Source organism: Pleurodeles waltl, chromosome 7 (assembly GCF_031143425.1).
Source record: "Pleurodeles waltl isolate 20211129_DDA chromosome 7, aPleWal1.hap1.20221129, whole genome shotgun sequence".
NCBI lineage: Eukaryota > Metazoa > Chordata > Amphibia > Caudata > Salamandridae > Pleurodeles > Pleurodeles waltl.
Window position 1 is genome coordinate 1,289,108,529 of NC_090446.1, and position 18,755 is coordinate 1,289,127,283.

Here is an 18,755-nt window from a genome sequence, read left to right on the forward strand (position 1 = left end):
TCTTTTTAAATTCCAAGCAGCCTGCCCTTTGAGCCTTTAGGGCCTATTGTATGGGTGACTCAAAAGTATTACATAGGAAGGTTTAGGCCCGGCAAAAGGTTTATTTTGCAGTATGAAATGGCAGTTTAAAATTTCACTACAGGCTGCATGTGGTAGATCTGAGACATGTTTTAACATGCTACTTTAGTGGGTGACACAAGAAGTGCTGCAGGCCCACTAGTAGCATTGAATCTACAGGCCCTGAGTACATGTAATACCATTTACTAGAGACTTACAAGTACATTTGTTGTGCCAATTAGGCGAAGGCCGTTCATGCCATATTTTAGGCAGAGAGCACAAGCACTTAAGCACTGGTTACAAGTGGCAAAGTGCACAGAGTCCTAAAACCAACAAACACAAATTCAGCAAAACAGGAGGGATGAAGGCAAAAGGTCTGACAGACTACAACGCAAGGTTGTCAGGTCTAACAGCACTTCAGAAACAAACACTGGATATTTATCAACTGCACTTTTTGTGAAGTTCCTCCTCCTATGCCCATTGAATGATATAGTTTCAAAAGTCTGAAGAAAATGCATACATTAACATCTGGATATTTACAATTTTGCATGGGAGTAAATTCACAAATGTTCTGAAATTATAAAGATTTAACAGTTTATTTCTGGATATATTTAGCAGTCGCATTTTGTAATAAATATCCCTAGAAATTTGGGAATTCCGTTTTTACATGTGTATAATTGTGCACACAAAAATCAGCCAAGCAGATGCAAACACACTTGTTAACTTTTTTCTTCGATTTTGTGCAAAGGCTTAATATTTGTCTCTGTGATGAGTCCCACCTTTCTCCTATAACAGAACAGGTTTTGGGAGAAAACCATTACCAGCGGAATTTGGAATATCCACAAGCATGTCAATTTTTGGATTTGCACAGACTCACAGGGCATTCCAACGTACCCAAAAATCATTGCGTTAACTGCTGTGAAATCAAACGGTGATTCTACACACATAAAAAGGCTATTTATGTGTGCAAGCTAAGCTTCAATACACATACACACGACACACCATTGAGAATCGAAGTCTTTGTTTTATCTCCGTTCATCGTTTAATACTGAAGGGTGGGTGCTAGTTGAAGAAAAAGAAATGCTCGTTATACGACAATTCCTCTTTAAGTGCAACCCACATTAGAAAAACATATAGCAATGATAACATAATTGACACAAAAGACTTTGGAATTTAGAATCCCGACTTTTTAAATTTCTGTTCCTGTTATGCCAAGCTTCCCTTTTATTAGGTTGTCGGAATGGTATAATAATACCCTTGTGGGTTAATAATTTGGGAGGGTGCTAACATACAGATGTAATAAAATAAAATTCAGTTAAGTTACAGCAGAGCTCACTTGGAAACCTCTGCTGAAGTCCTAGTAGTTGTGGCAAAAACAGCGAGCAGTTCCCCAGAAAAAGGCATGATAGGCTAAATCACGGTTAGGTAACACTAATCTAGGCACAATTTCAGGTGATTGTGATGACGCAGTGGTCTGGTCTTGCAGGTCTCATCAGTCAATTGTCTGTGAATTTCTTTGTGTTCTGAGATTCTTACCGCTGAAGGTGGCGAGGGTCCCTCAAAGTCAGATGCCTTGAGTGTGGATTCCTGTTAACACCTTCAGTTTTGGTGCCAAAAACTGGGTGCGGGATTGAAGCTGGATTATGAAACCACCGAGGCCACTCTCCCGTAGTGGTAATTTTACTGCATTGTCCAGAGTCCAATTTTAGATTTTTTAATCACTAGATAGTCACTGTTTGCTTCTCATAATCTTCAAGGAAGACAAAGCTGAATGCTTTAACCAGACAGGGCTCCGCAAGGCTGGATATTTCTAATGCGAGGTCCCACTGAAGTATTTTTTTTCCTCTGAGCTGGTCGACCTTGGAAATCTTGCCTGTCTAGGTTACTCCGTACCTTGGGTAGCCTTAGCACCTTATCCTGGTACTCCCAGCGTCAAAATAGTGACCCAACATATTAAGCTGCTGGGAAAGTTGCTCCAGGTCTCTTCAACAGCCAGATCCTAGGCTATCATGGAAGGTTCCTAGACAGGCAACTAGCAGTCCAGAGTAATCCATTCACAACTTGGCAGCTGGTTCTCCCACATATTTTTGGACCCTCAGGAAGTTATAGAAGTCCAGCCAACTTGCCCTATAAGTTAAATCCAGTCTCTGGATCATAATGAAGAACAGGAGACACCTCACACCTATTCACAGACAGGCTTCTGCCTTCTCTCTATGTTTCTTCCAAGTTCAGAAACTTTCTGAGAAATTGCTGGTACGAAGCTATGTCTATCCAGTGTACCAACCAGTTCCTCCTCAAGGGTGGGAGAGCGTTGCACTGTCTGAAGCGAGGACAGCAGCTTCAGCAAACAGAAATTAAATAAAATGGTAATTCATTACCATTTAAGTGCACTTCGAGTATGAGGGTGGGGCCTTTCCAACTTGCAGACAGTTGCCTAAAGCGTAAAGTGCACATATCAGATTGGCCAGCCGTCTTGCGCTGGCCAGCTAGACTTGTGCACTTCAGATGCAGCAATCTGTGAGCTGTATAACAACTGGGAGGAATGCAGACACAGACTCCTAGTCTGAAAATAAGTGCTGCCTTAGTCTGCTGCGATCAATCATAGCACTACTGTCATGCTAAAATCTGCATGAGAGTTTCTCCAGGATTTATTAGGTTTGTTGGCTTTAAGGCTCGTCCTCTCTTTGCTAAGGTCTCCTTCCTCCGTAGTGGTTTCTGGAAAAAGTTACGGGCTGCATGCATCTACCGCTTAGCGCTAGTAGCACACAGCCTTATTGCATACTTTGGCATCACAATAATCAATATCTGAATGAATTGGGCTGGACTACAGCAGCCCCAGATCTGCATGACGCTCACACTTGTGCAGGCATACATAATCACCAAGTGTGCCAAACCAACGAAGCTGATTCAGTAGCTTTCTGTAGTGGAATACTCAATGACTGGCTGTCCATGCAGCAACATCTGTGGTAGGTAAGAATAAAATGTAAGGAGTGAATTCCTGGTGAAAGGCAAGTCTGGAAGAGCCTGTGGTGGCCCACACTGCCTCCTCGATACTAAAAGGTATGTATTACATATTTAGCTGAGATCTAACTCTGTCTGCCACCCACAGTTACTTGCTGCTGGTTGCCCACCAACATGTCCTCAGACAGAGTGGTCCTGATTCTAGGAGGGGCTGGCACCATGGTCCATGGGATTGTGAAATCTCTGCTGGACAAAGGTCATGAGACTTCTTTTACCCCAGGAAGGTCCTTGATCATGGCCTAAGGTGCTACTTTGACCTCGTTATAGATGTTTAGACCCAAGCATGCCAGTGTTGCATGTTTCTTGAGTGACTTTAATGCTCAGTGCTGTGCCTTAAAGCCACCCTTTTGGTATGGACAGTAAAATCTGTGGTAGGACAACTTCAACTAAGTTGGAATCTTATGGGGCTTTCTAATTGGGGATCAGTTCCCAATGGAGATCTCGGTATGGCCCTGCTTTCTCTTATCTTAGTAAGGCTTAGTTGTCCATTTGTATTGCTTCTAAAACAATGGTGTTTTTGGGGTGTTCGGTGACAAGTAACAATGTTTTGCCGACAGAGAATGCTTGTCCATTTACGAGTGCTTTTTCGGATATGGTTCTGGGTGTGGTGAGCCGAACCAAGAGTTTTTCAGCAACTGACAGACGTGGAAAAGGAAGATGAACAATTTATCCTGTTATTTCAATAGCATTATCAGATAACTGTCTTGATACCTCACCCAGGGGAAGGTTGGCAAACATATCATATTAATTCTTCAAGAATTACAAAGTTAACATATGATCCCTGAGTCCTTCAAACTGTAAAGGGTTAATATATAGTTTTTCTAAAGCTTCTCCCAATGAGTTCTGCACACTGCTGTGTTATATCTTTCCATTTTCTTTCAAACTCCACCTTTAGGAGACTTTGGGCCTGATTTAGAGTTTAGCGGATAGGGTTACTCCATCACAAACATGATGTATGTCCCGTCCTCCCTATTATGATTCCATTGTAGCCTATGGAAATCGTAATACGGCAGTATATCCATCACGTTTGTTAGGGAATAACCCCTCGGCCAAACTCTAAATCAGGCCCTTTGTCATTTAACCTTTCTGGTAGACAAGAAACTGACAGATTGCACCCTGGGATAAATCTAGAATATCTGAACAGGTAAGTCTTGTATCAGCATTTGAAGATGTGTACAGAAGTTGACTGGTGCATTCATATCGAATGATGCTTCTTTCTCAGTCCTGACCTTCCAGATTACCAAATGTTACTTAAACTTTGGAGTTAATGGATAATACCGCTCTTTTGCCTTCCATTCTCTGTCCCCTTGCCTTCATGCTTAGATCATCTCTGCACCTGCAGGATTCAGTTTATCTGCCTAGATGGCATTCTTCTGATGGCTTAATGCCCTCTCTTATTTTAGGAAAAGTGTCATTATATTGTAAATCTTCTTCATCACCTAGGCTTCCATTTAGTCTCTACCCCCTGTTCAAGTAGTTTAGTTTAGTTTAGTTTAAGGAATTTATAAAGCGCGTGGCTACCCGAAGGCTTCCTAGTGCTGAAAGGTAGGTCATAACCCAACCATAAACCCAGGGGATTGCCTATACTGAAAATAAGAATGCCTTAAATTTCTTACGAAAGGAGAATTCCAACTGTTCTTCGCAGCGTTCCAATGGAAGAGAGTTCCAGAGGTATGTAGCTTTAACTGAAAAGGAATTGCCTCCCCATGTAGTTTTCTTGAAACGGGGAGTATAAGCCAACAAAGCAGCAGAAGATCTGAGTGGCCTTGCAGGGACGTAAAATGACATACATTGCTGAGGAATCTTGGACCCTTATTATGGAGAACGTCATGTTGCATACATATGGCCTTAAAATTAATCCGTTGTTTTATGGGAAGCCAATGAAGAGAGGTTAGTGCGAGTTTGGCCAATAGATGTCTGGGAGTGTTCCGGAGCAAACATGCAGCAGCATTTTGCACAACCTGCAATCTACTTATCACATAACTGGGAGAACTAAGAAAAAGGGAGCTGACGTAATCTAAGCGAGATAGTATTATAGCCTGAATGAGGAGTCATCTGGCAAGGGAAGGTAAGATATGAAAGATTTTCTTCATAGTTCTTAATAAGCCAAAGCAGGATGCAGCAAGCTTTTTTGATTGATGGCCCATCGTGAGCCGAGGATCTAGCCAAAAGCCTAAGCTCTTTATATTTTCTTTGGGGGGCAGAAGATTTTTGAAGTTGTCCAGAGAAGACGCTGGAGATTTGAGGAGAGCATGGTTTCCATCGATCATTACTTCTGACTTTTCATTGTTAAGTTTGAGTTTAGAAGCAGTCATCGATTCAGCTACATCCACCAGACAGGATGAAAGGTTGGATTGAACAGTATTTCCAGAATTTGAAAGCAAAACTACTAACTGGGTATCATCGCATATGATATCAGGGAGAGGCCATGAGGTTCCACAATTTTGGCCAAGGGAGACAGGTAAATATTAAAAAGAGTGGGGCTCAAAGAGGAGCCCTGCGAAACACCGCATGTAAGAGAAAACGTATTAGAATAGAACAACGATAAAGGACTTCAAAGGTTTTGTCTTTCAAAAATGAGGAGAACCAACTCAATGTAGTACCTTCCATTCCTATAGCAGAGAGTCTTTGAAGAAGAGTATTATGATCTACAGTATCAAATGCGGCACCAAGATCTAATAAGATGATGGCTGCATGTGTACCTAGATCTAGTAATTGGCGGGCATTTTCCATGACAGCTAGTAGAACAGCTGACTCTGTACTATGCTGTGGTCTAAATCTCATTTGAGAGGGGTGCAAAAGTTCATGATCTTCAAGAAAATATGTTAGTTGGTTATTGATGTGCTTTTCCACTATCTTAGCCAAGATAGGAACAACGGCAATAGGTCTAGAAATGCTAAACAGCGTAGGGTCAAGTTTAGTTTTTTTCAATAAAGGTTTAACAACAGCATGTTTCAGAAGCTGAGGTACAAAACAGAAGTTAAAGATTGATTCAGAATGTTTTTAGTATAGGAGAGATTATATTGGGGGCCAAAGCTAATATATGGGGTGGAGCGGGGTCGAGAGGGGATCCCGATTTTATGGTGTGCAAGTAATTGATAACAAGAGCCTCAGTCACATGCTGAAAAGAGGGGAAGGAAACCGTTGGGGCTTGATGATCGTTATGTGAATGTCGATCTATTTCTTGACGGGGATTGGAGGGAAAGGTGGAATAAATATCAATAATTTTATTTTGGAAGAAGCCTGCCAAATTGTTGCTATGGATAATGGAGGCCTCTATGGGAATATCAGTGGGGGGGGGGGGGTAAAGTAACTTCTTTAAAGATCATAAAGATCTCTTTATGGGAATTTGCAGATTGTTCTATTCTGGAACTATAAAGTGTTGCTTGAGCTGATGTAATTCCAACATGAAACGCTCTGATCGCTTCCCTATATTGCATCTTAGAAGTGACGCTATAATCTATTCTCCACCTTCTTTCTAATTTCTTACCCTTTTTTGTGTTGGAGCAATTGAGGTGCAAACCAGGGTTTGGTCTTATGATTAGTCCTTCTAACAACAGTCTTAGCAGGGAGTTAAGTGTCTAAAGAGGTAGAGATCCACTTGTTAAAGTTTTCTACAGGGCCCATACTGGATTCCTCGTGGATGGTAAAGGAAGACAGAGAATGTCCTGCCAATCTCTATGGCCCAGTTTTGACCATTGACAGGAGGTTGAATTTATGGGAGATTGATGGGGGGGGGGGGAGAAAGGACTCAAGGTTATGTAAGAAACGATAGGTAATGATCCGTCCAAATCAAAGGGAGAGGAGTATGGGGAAGTAAATCTAGAAGATTACTGGAAACTAAACCAGTGGTAGGGCCTTTGATATGAGTGGGTCCTTTAATGAGCTGAGTCAAATCTAATGAGGCCGAGTTGGAAAGTAGGGATTTAGTAGAAAACCAATGTTCATCATCTACATGAATATTGAAATCACCAAGAATGGTGAAATTATGTGTTTTACAAGAAATACCAGCTACAAGATCTGGTAAGGCTTGTAGAAATCTCCCATAAGGGCTGGGAGGGTGGTAGATGAGTATCTCAGAATAGGTGAATGTAGCATTGAGGATTAAGGAGAAAAACAGACTTTCACAGTCAGATATATCTAATGGGTTGGTAACGCATTTAATAGAATTCTTGTGGATAATAGCAACACCCACACCCCTGGCGTGAGGTTTGTCTATAAGGTTGATTGAATAATCCTGGGGAAGAGACATTACTACTTCAGGAGAAGAATCTTCATTAAGCCAAGTTTCAGTTAGAAACAGGGGCTCTGGAAGGTGTTCTTCTAATAATGAAAGAATATGTAGACTGTGAGCTGATAGAGAGTGACAGTTGACCAGTAGAAATTTACCAAGCTATTCTTTAGTGTTATTAGGAGGGGGCGACAGACCAGGAAGAGGGGTCCTGGTACAGTTATTACATGCCAAGTTCGGGGAATCGGGAGAAATAATAGAATGAGCTAGGTTCAAGGAGGGGTTATTACAGGTTAACATCTGTTGACGTGAATAGACTAACCTTTTGGAGTCGGTGCAAACAGCATATCTGGCCTCTGGTCTCTACCGGGAGCAGACGGGCTTGCCTTAGGGAACGTCGGAGGGAAGAAAAAATGGAGGCAATGCAATGAAGAAAAGAGGCAGGAAAGGCGAGGAGGGGAGCCACTTATATAATGTGCATATGGTGAGAAAATATTACAATTTAAAGCAGATAAGGTCTAATGGCATCCATCATTTTGATTATATAAGAAGCTAAAAGACTGTAGTTCGCCTCTGAACACGGGCGTAGGCAGTATACAATAAAAGCAATATAGCAGTAATAAAAAGAGTAAAATACCGAAAGTATCAGGAGAACCCCTAAAAAAACATATATCTTCAGTAAGTAGGGTTAATGGCTACCAACATGGGATATTAACATACCTTGTAAAAGTAAAAGAGTTCCATGGTTTGTCAAGGACACCAAGGAACAGAGGACACCAGTCAGAGTGGTACAGAGAGGCTGTCTGATTTAAATATATTTCAACGAGACAGGCTTGAGTTTATCTTGAATATAAGCTGCGAGGTAGCGGTATATCAATTCGAAAGCAATGAGCTCCAGGCTCAGGTAGCACTTACCGAAAAGGAATGAGCTATTATGCTTTCCGTCTCATATCAATGTGAATCCGTCACACAAACAAATTTACTAGTAGCTGATAGAAAACCATTCTATAAGCATTAGTGAGTATTCTTAATACTTTTAATGTTCTGATTCATTAGGAAATGGTTAATCCAACAAATAGGGTAACATGCCCACGCGTGTGTGTCCAAATACCAAGAATGTTTTATATGATAGCAGTCCCATTAGTTGGCCATTATACCCGTGTTATTAATCGGAGAAATTTATAGCCATTTCCAATTTTTTTAAAGCATAAAAATGTAGTTGTTGCTTACTAGCGATGGCAAGATGAATTATGAATTATTTACTTTACAACTGCATGTTAGGTACTTACATTTAAGGAAGTAAAACGCAACTCCAAGTACGAGAACCAGAATGGCGATCAAGGATGCAATGGTTGTGGCCACTCTCCAGATACAAATTTTCCTCTTGCTTTCTTTAGCATCTATGAAAAATATTTTCAGGCATCATTATCCAACATCTGCTATTTATTTATTTGTGTAGTAGGTCATCAGAGTGCTTTACCTAGGCAACACAGGAGCAGTTGCAACAATGTAGACAACATGAGCAATATAGGCATAACACAGTATCATAGTACATTACATCGACGACACAATAGAATTAACGTGAGCATAAAAGACAAAGGTATTAACACTCCATCATAGAACATCAGATGAAAATGTTAGTTTTCAAATGGGATTTTAAATGTGTCATTTCTGACAATTTTCTGTTTAAAGGGTAAGCACCCATTATAAAGGATGATAATATTGGAAGAGACGAATGTTTATGTCTGTTTTGAAGGAGTTATGAGAGAGATTGAAACTGCTTTATTCGGAGCTTATTTACAAGCCCCTTGCGCCGCCGGTGCGTCACTTTTTCCCCATATAAAAAGTGATACACGGGCGGCCCAAGGGGCTTGTAAATTAGTCCCCTTATTTTAGAAGTGTTGACTGAGAAACCTTATTTTCGGGTTCAGACTTTTCTGAATGATGGAGTTTCCAGCTGTAGATAGTCTGAACTTGGAAGAAAGCGGGAACCTCTGGAAATGATTAGTTTGTGTGCTAGGAACGTTGCACAACCCTTATGCAAAGTCATGTGAAATATTTTGATGACGTTGTTGAGCGTTTTAAGTTTAAGAACGGCAAGTACATTTGCGACGTCTGACATGACTGAGTTGCAGTCCTCTACTAACTAGGTAGTGTCAGTATCTTTCTGTGAGTGCATTAGCATTAAGGTTGTTTTGATTCTTAGTAGGGGTTTGTCAACATTAAAGAAATTCCTGACCCATTCCCCAGTTTCTTTGTTTTCCTGCATGTGGACGTTCTGGTGTAGGACAGGAAGAAGGGAGCTAGAAAGTGGTAAGAGCAGTATAAGAGGGTGACTCTTGACGAGGTATTTTCTGCTTATGAGGAGCTCGAGGATAGAGCCCTTCTCTTGTGCAGGACACATTTTGTTGGAGGTTGTTGATAAGTTTCTCGAGAAGAACATGTTATCCCCTGCAGGGTGGTAAATGATATAGAATAATGTGGGCTGTATTAAATGGCTTCATTTCAACAGAGTAGTATTTGAACAAGCAGGGTTGAACTGTCTTTATGCTGCTGAACTATAAAGAAGAAAAGTGGATAGTTGCAAACCCTCCACCTTATGTAATTTCCTGATCATGGAGAATGACTGAAAAGCCTAGGGTCATCTGAGGTCAAGTCCAGGCATGTAAGAGTCAGACAGCCATTTAGCTGTCAGGCATACAAAGTCAAGATTGTGGGACTGGATCAAAACTGCAATTTCTATGTGTTGTCTGGCTGCATATCTGCTGTTGTGGCGTAAACAATTGAAGGTGGACAGAAAACATTTGATGGGGAAAAGGTAATAGAGACTTTATGAAAGAGGTTGCATTTTCTTGCTTTTTGAGTGTGTTAGCCTGGGTTTTCCTACCATGAGCAGTAAGGAGTGTGTCTCTTTTATGTTTATAGGCCCACCAATGCACATTAGGAGGTGGAGTTATGGATAGAAGAGTATTACTTGCATCATTTGGGTGAGTTGTCTGTGTTTTGTGTCTCAGTAGTTTGCAAAACGCCTTTGTCATCTTTTTCAGTGTCTGGCCCCCATTGTGGGGCCACAGCATGGACAGTGGCTACTGGATCGCAACTGTGGTGTTGGGGTTGTGTGTCTCTGGTTTCCTGGGGTCTCTCCTACTATGGATCTGCAAACTGGGCCAAGCTCATCATTTCCACACTTTACTCTCGAAGTAGCGATGGCGAGCAATCAAAAGCTTTTCAGGGAGGTCGGGTGGCAGCAGAGACTCAGAACATAACAGTCAAACAACAGATACAATATCATACTGTACAGCCAGTGTTTGTGTTAGAAAAATAGAAGCACTTCATAGGACAACAAAACGAAATACTACCCAAGTTCACCCAATGGATCCTACAACACCATGGGCTAAAACCAATGGTTTTAGTTCCTGCATCCATAATAGTGTCTTAATTCAATGGTGGGAGTTCCCACCTTGCTAGGCTCTATAGAACAGCCAATGGCTTAAATTCACAACATTCTACAGTGACCTCGTAATGCAAGGACATCTAGGGCAAGAATCGGCCTAGGCAAAAGTTCACTATTTGGCTTTAGCTGGACATTCTATGGAGTATGTATTGTCACTTATTACATCTTGCAATTTGCAGTTCTAGTGCCAGTTCTAGTGCCAAACACAACATCTCTGTCTCTCATTCGTGTGTTTGCAGTCTGTTCAGCACAACCTTTATGGTCACTCAGGTGTCATATATGTCAGGAGGAGCAATCTTGCAGTGTCAACTGTGCCTGTCAATTCACATTGCTGAAGGAAAAGAGCATGGCAGGTCCAATTCAGCAGTCATTTATCTTTCGCAATTGCAGACACTAGGAAGTCGGTGGGACTCCCTCTGCTAAGGTGTTGATGTCACAGTCCACAGCTCGACAATGGCAGGACTGTCCTCCCACTTCAGGGTGAAGATGATGAATGGCAGGCTGGCACTTCTGGGGTTGTTTCCTCATGAACTACAAATAGTAAACTGGGAGATTCCATTCAGCTTAGGTCAACACTGGGCAGATGCCCGAAAACAAGTCGACTTCTCATACCACACACCAAAAACATCACTGAGTCTCTCCTCCTGGACAGGCAATCCTGCTGTAAGTAGTTCGACGGAGAGAGACTCTGAACTGCCAACTATGGCCGGAGTCTTTGTGGTCTCCTAACACGGTAGTGTTAACAGGAACAAAAGCCCTCACTCACCCATTGATGAAATGCTTCAACATAGGGCCACGCATGCTCCTCGTCTGAAAGGCACTGCAATGCCTGATGGGCCCTATTAAAGGGCTCTTTGCCGGAGATCTTTTATAGAATAATTGCTGGCCATGGTGCAGGGGTACCTGCGTTGGTGCTAGGCTGCCAAAAGGGTGTCAGCGAGGAGAAATGGGAGGAAAGTGCCATATTGCCCAAATACCTGTTGCTTGTCACGCGGTGCAGCGCAGCAAGATGACTTGCTGCGCTGCACAACATTCTCGTAAATTGGCCTCCAAGTATCCGAAGGTGAGCTGGGCAGTTTATTGCTTTTATAGCCCACTATTTCTCCTAAAAAATGTTCTGTGAGGAAATCATTCCACTCTTAAATTTAACTGAAATATGACAACGTAGTTAGTCATCAGATGCAAATTGATCATTTATTTAAAAAAAATCTGTTTGTGACAAAAGCAGTTCCAAGTTCTTATAAAAAAAGAATACTACCAGTGAAAGAGGAAGCAACGTTCAATTGTATCTGTTGCTTTTTGTTCTTGGACAATTTGTTAACATAATTGCAACTAGGAGACGTAAAGAACAGTAACAATAAAATAATGGAAACAGCGACATCTTACCTTTTGCCGCCTTCTGCTGCCTGGCTGCTGATTCATCCACGACAGAGTAGACATTCCTGTCGTTGTACCGCAAGTTATCGTACATGTCATCACTCGGCATGATACAAACTGAGCTTCGCTGTGCAGCAGTGCGACCAGTACGGACCCCTGCACTCACTCGTCCGTAGATGTTACACTGATTCTCGCACCTCTGGGCTGAGCACCAGGCTATAGGTATTTTAAAACACACAAACCCATGAACACAGCAACCAACGGGAGTGGGTAGTTCTCACGTCAGGCACAGAGTTAGCTAGTCATTCTGGTGTTGCGAAATTTTTTTAGATGAAGAGCTGCAGCCGCAGTTAAGGCTCCAACATCCGCTTTTATCTCTCAGCCAAAGCTAGTGATCCAGAGTGAGTGTTTCCGAACAGGCTGTAGGACTGAGGAATATCCCAAAACTCCTGTTTTGTATGCAACTTAAACCACTTTTTTCTTCAAACACTTCTGCAACAATAGTTGAAGAACTGTTGTCTTTATAGTTTGTGTTAGTATTTCCCAAAAGAGAATGAAACAAAAAACTTGGACTTACACAAACAAAAACATACCGTAGCTAACCAATCGCCATCCTTTGAGCAAGGAGAATGATGAGCAGCTGGCAAGCAGCCTATCAGATGAGGTTTATGATAGAGTCCATGAATGAGTGGGTAACTGGAGAGCCTGAGTCAAGTCACAGTCCTATAAGTGGTAAACGTTTCCCTCAAATGGGAGGATGATGCATATTCTGATATGACAATGAAGGAGAAAAGGACTAACACTAGCAATTGAATCACATACATCAGATCGCTTCAAACCTTGTTGCTCTTAGCCCCCCTTAGCTGAATCTTTTCAAGCCGGGCTCCCCTCTTAAACCTTATGGCAAAGATTGGAAGAGCAGGAGGAACAGCACTGAGCGCAAGGGTCGGTTCCATTACGTTGTGTGTTAGAATGGACCTCTTTGTCTAGTTTTACTCTGAAGTTAGGCATTGCATGGTGCAGACCACTATGCTGCCAAGACGTCGGGCTGACCAAGGGAGACATTATTTCCGGGTTACAAAGTGTATAACAAAATTGATGTTTGCATGATGTGGCGCCAAGCTCTCCGAAACCTGTTTAGTCTTGTCACACTAGACAGGCTTTGTGTGAGAAGCCACGTTTTGTGGTAAACGTCGATTAGCAATATAACATGTTAGCTTTGGCGTGGTAGTACATCTTCAATTGTCGTTCGTATAAGCATATTCATTGCTTTGGTGTAGAATGAGGTACATTGCATGGATAAATGAAGAATGATAATATTCCAACACACAATGCAGAATTCTGTAGCATTGTGTTAGAAAATGGGTTCCCAGTTGACTGGGTATAAACCCTGGTGAACCAATAGCCACAATCCTAGTCAGGGTAAGGAACAAGCAAACCCTAAATTATCCTGTGCTCAGCTCACCCTCTGGTAGCTTGGCTCAGAGCAGTCAGGATTAATTTAGAGGCAACGTGTAAAGTATTTGTGCAACACTTCAAACAGTAAAACAGTGAAAACACCACACAAAAAGATTGCACATTAAGTTAGAAAAATAGAGCTTAATTTAATAAGTAAATCAAGATCAAAACAACAAAAATCCAATATGCAGAATTTGATATATTAAATGTTAATGTTTATAATAAAAATAGAGCTTAGAAACTAAAAAGTACTATTTAGGATATCTGGTCGTGCCAGACCGGGACAAAGTCAAAGGTTCCGGCAGACCGCGATGGAGTGCGAGTCAGCTACAATGACCCACTTAGGTCTGCTGAACAAAAGCACCTTAATCCTGGTTGTGGAATGATGTGTGGATCTGTGCTGAAGATGATTCACACAGTAGAGGCAATGCAGCTGTTCCGAGATGTGACGCTGCTGCGGGGCGAGGTCCTGATTCATCGACATCCAGAGTCCTGTCAACAGCACTTGCAATGAGAAGGCCTGTGTTGAGGATATGACGTGCAGTGGAAACAATGCGTCGTTTTTATGAAATGAAGCTGTGATGCAGAGGTTCGGTTTCATCATCAAGACTGCTGTCGACAAGGGTTGTGAGGAGCTTGAGCAAGAAAAAGCATTGCTCAGTGGCGGTTCCGAAGGCGATGCGTCAGTCCCAAGATGTGGGATGCAGCGGTAATGCAAGTCTTTTTGCAGCTGGTACAATCCATGCAACAGCAGTGATGAATTGGTTCTGCTCGAAGACGCGCCACTCAGCCAAGGAGATGCATTGGTTCTGCTCAGGGATGCCTCACTCAGCAGAGGATGCCTCGGTTCTGCTGAAGAAACACCTTGGGCCCAACTCCAAAGGTCCATGACTGGGGTGGTACCACAGGCACGGTAGACTCACAGTTGGTAGAGTCTAGTTATACTAGCAGGTTGGTTGGAAGTCTTTTGTGTCCTTGAGACTTCAGATCAGGATGCTAGCCAGCTAGCCTTTGGAGTCATTCTGGGTTCACGTGGTGCAGGTCCAGTCGCCTCACCCAGGCAGGAGGGCAGCAAGAAGCAGGTCAGCACAGCAAGACAGGAGTACAGCAAAACAGCAGTCCATCAGAGTGACAGTCCTTTCAGAAGCACATCAGTCCTTTTTCCTAGCAGTCTTCGCAGGTCCAGAAGTGTACTGAAGTGCTGATGTCAGAGTTCCAGTACTTATACCCAGTTTTGCCTTAGAAGTGTGAGAGACTTAAAAGGCATACCTTTGAAGTTCACAAGGGACTCTTCCTTCCTGCCCTGGGGGTAGTGAAATGGTGAGGGGTGGTGGCGGAGGAATGTCCATGGCAGAGTCCAGTCGATTAGTCTCACAGGTTCATTGTCCATATGGACATAGGAAGTGGAGCTGGGGCAGTTTAAGTATGGACAGGGTGACAAAGTGGGACAGTAGGATGACAATCAGGGTGGTCTCATTTCTTGGCGGGGGTCTTAGCATCATGCTCTGTCTTTGTCCTGGATCTCAGGGACCGTTTGCGGGGTGGTTCTCCCTCTGCAGGGGGTGGGGTGCTGGTGTTGTGGTCCTGTGGCGGAGCGTCCTGTCCACTAGCGCCGGCGGAGGTGGTGGGCAGTTCATCGTCCATGCTAGTGTCAGGGGCCCCTTGTAGTGCCACAGTGTCCCTCCTGGTGTTGAGTACTTCCTTCAGCACCCCTACGATGGGGCCCAGGGTGGAGCTGATGGTTTTGAGTTCCTCCCTGAAGCCCATATACTGTTTCTCCTGCATGCGCTGGGTCTCCTGAAACTTGGCCAGTACCGTTGCCATCGTCTCCTGGGAGTGGTGGTAGGCTCCAATGATGGAGGAGAGGGCCTCGTGGAGAGTGGGTTCCCTTGGCCTGTCCGCCCCCTGTCGCACAGCAGCCCTCCCAGTTCCCCTGTGTTCCTGGGCCTCCATCCCCTGGACCGTGTGCCCACTGCCACTGTCCCCAGGTCCCTGTTGTTGCTGGGGTGGTGGGTTATCCTGGGTTCCCTGTAGTGGTGGGCACACAGCTGATTGACATGTCCTGGGGACGGAGGTATGGGCCCGCTGGGTGGGTGCTGTGCTGGTGTTTCCAGAGGGGGGAAGGTCTGTGGTGGCCTGTGACTGGGTGAGGGGAACTGACTGTCCCGAGGTCCCCGATGGGCCAGGCTGGTCATCTAGATCCAGTTGGATAGAGCTGCTGTCATCACTGTGGGCCTCTTCTGTTGGTGGTGTGGACATGTGTGGACCCTCCTGTCCGGTGACGTTGGGTAGGGGTCCTGCAGGGGTATAAAAGGATGGTTATTACATCTGTGTGTATCATGGTGTGCAATGGGTGGGTGACCGTGTACCCCAGTGCTTGCATTCCTGTGTGGGACCTTGTGTGATGATGGTTTAGGGGGTTGTGTGGGCATGTGTAGTGGGCATGCTTTAGTGATGGGTGTCCATGCTTTGTTGCTGCATGCAGGGCTTGGTGTTGGGATGGGTGGTTTGTGATGTTGGGACATATGTGAGGAGCTGGGGTGCAGGGGTGAGGGTGGGGGTATGTGCTGGCATGCAGGTAGGGTGGGGGATGTAATAATTAAGATTTGTCTTACCAGAGTCCATTCCTCCACCTACTCCTGTGAGGCCCTCAGGATGCAGAATCACCAAGACCTGCTCCTCCCATGTTGTTAGTTGTGGGGAGGAGGAGGGGGTCTGACGCCAGTCCTCTGAACCACCTGGTGGTGTCTTGAGACCACGGAACGCACCTTCCCCCGTAGGTCGTTCCACCTCTTCCTGATGTCCTCCCGATTTCTTGGGTGCTGTCCCACTGCGTTGACCCTGTCCACTATTCTTCACCATAGCTCCATCTTCCTTGCTATTGAGGTGTGCTGCACCTGTGATCCGAATAACTGTGGCTCTACCCGGACGATTTCCTCCACCATGACCCTGAGCTCCTCCTCCGAGAACCTGGGGTGTCTTTGCCGTGCCATGGGGTGGTGTAGGTGATGTGTGGGGTGGAGTGTGTGGTGATAAGTGTGCTGATATGTAGTGGTGTGTTGTGTGAGGTGCGTGGAAGTTTTGTGGGTGTTGGTGTTGTGTGCCTGTGGATGCTGTTGTTCTTGCTGGTGCTGTCTCTCTCTGACCTTCTTTCTGAATTTTGAGTCGTAGGGGTTTGTGGGTGATGTGGGTGTGTGTTTTATATTGTTATGGGTGTGTGGGAGTGGTGTGTGTATGTGTATCAGGTGTGTGTATTTCGAATTGTCCAATGTGGCTGTGTTTTGTAAGAGTGTGTGTATTTTGAGCGCGGCGGTGTGTACCATCAATGGAATACCGGGGTTGAAAGACCGCCTCGTGGATTCGTGTGTCATGATAGTTTGGGCGTTTTTCTGTTGGCGTGACGGTGGATGTTTCGTTTTCGCCAGTTTATCACTGACCTTTGGTGTGGCGGACTTATGTGGGTGTCTGAATTTTGGCAGATTCCGAAATGTGGGTCATAATAACTGTGGCGGAATTCCGCGGCCGCAGCGGTGTGTTGGCAGTCTTCTGTACGGCAGTAAGCGGCTTTTACCGCCAATGTTGTAATGAGGCCTAAGTCTTTTTGGCCCTGAGACTTCAGAAAACAGGAGGCAAGCTCAATCCAAGCCCTTGGAGAGCACTTCTCAGCAAAGTCAGAGGGAATCAGGGCAGCAAGGCAACAGCAGGGCAGAAGTCCTTCTCAGCAAAGCAGTCCACTGTGAGTCCTTTGAGCAGCCAGGCAGTTCCTCGTCGCAGGTTGCAGGTTCAGGTCCAGAAGTGTCTGATTTAGTTGGGTAAGAGACCCAGTTTATATAGCCAAAAGTGCCTTTGAAGTGGGGGAGACTTCAAAGAGTGGTTTTGAAGTGCACAAGTTCCCCTATCAGTACAGGTGTGTCTGCCAGGGTCCCAGTAGAGGGTTTGGCTGTCCATTGTGTGAGGGCAGGCCACTAGCCTTTGAAATGTAAGTGTCAGACCCTCCACCCTTCCAGCCCAGGAAGATTCATTCAGTATGCAGATGAATGCAGGTGTGACTGACTATCCTGTGTTTGTGGTTGTCTGGGTGAAATGCACATGGAAGCTGTCAACCAGCCCAGCCCAGACATTGATTGGAGACAGGCTCTAAGGCACAGATGTTTTTTAAGTGCAGAGAAATGCTCACTTTCTAAGCTAGTAGCAAACTCTACTAGCTATTATAGCACAGAGTTAAAGAATGGCCAAGCAGGGTTGGGGTTTTAGGTTGGGAACAGCGGGGAAGGAGAACTGTGGAAGCAAGAGTTAAGAACACAATAGCAAGGTTATTCACATTAATCTTCGTGAACTTTGTTTTAATTATCTATGCTCTAATAACATGAGAGATCAAGAACTTTTCAATAACGTGACCTTTTTATAAACATGTACTCTGAACATTGGACTCTCTCAAGTTAGTCCTTAGGATAGCAATTACGTCATAACAGGAATCAATGAGTACATTCATTCCCAAATAATTAACTGCTATAGGATTCATGAATGATACTGTAGAATAGGCAAACTGACTAAACTTGTTTTGTCTAGACAGATCACACTCTGTTTGATCTGAGTTTCAAGATTCAATTTCCCAGAAATGATTACGCATCCTAATGCCAGACTACGCATCACGACTGAAATACCTGGAATGATCGCGCGCTCTGCTGAGCTGAACTGCAAGGGTTAAATGTCAAGAATGAATCGCACACACTGATGCCGATTCAACCATCAAGATTCAAATGGCTCGAAATGATCGCGCACTCTGCCGATCCAATCTGCAAGGGTTAATTGCCAAGAATGAATCACACACACTGTTGCCGATTCAACCGTCAAGATTCAAATGCCACAAAATGATTGCGCACTCTGCCAATCCAAACTGCAAGGGTTAATTGCCAAGAATAAATCACGCACACTGTAAATCACAAGGCCTAAACTCAAATGTTTCTAGAAACGGAGTCGAGGGAATACCCCGACCTCCGTCTTACCGCCCTGCTTGAAGATCAGCAAAATAATGAGGACCGGGCCAGGTAAATGCCTAGGTAGGCCTCCAGAACAGGAGTTAAGAAAAATGCTGCTGCTCTGCACCTGGACCTCTGAATAGTGAGCACGTGAAGCTGATCTGGGTCCCTTAAATAG

The 18,755-nt window shown here is 44.1% G+C and overlaps 1 protein-coding gene across 1 annotated transcript in view; it reads right to left on the bottom strand.

Annotated features, from left to right (window-relative positions):
* The window catches only part of LOC138246184 (CD209 antigen-like protein C), a 202,237-nt gene extending 189,775 nt beyond the window's left edge, over window positions 1-12,462 (bottom strand). Inside the window, exons 1-2 of the mRNA XM_069200511.1 lie at window positions 12,150-12,462; window positions 8,599-8,709 (exon numbers count right to left, since the gene is read on the bottom strand). Of these exons, the coding sequence (XP_069056612.1) occupies window positions 8,599-8,709; window positions 12,150-12,249 (211 nt within the window). The 5' untranslated portion in view covers window positions 12,250-12,462. The remainder of the gene's footprint in view (window positions 1-8,598; window positions 8,710-12,149) is intronic.
* Window positions 12,463-18,755: the final 6,293 nt, after the last annotated feature.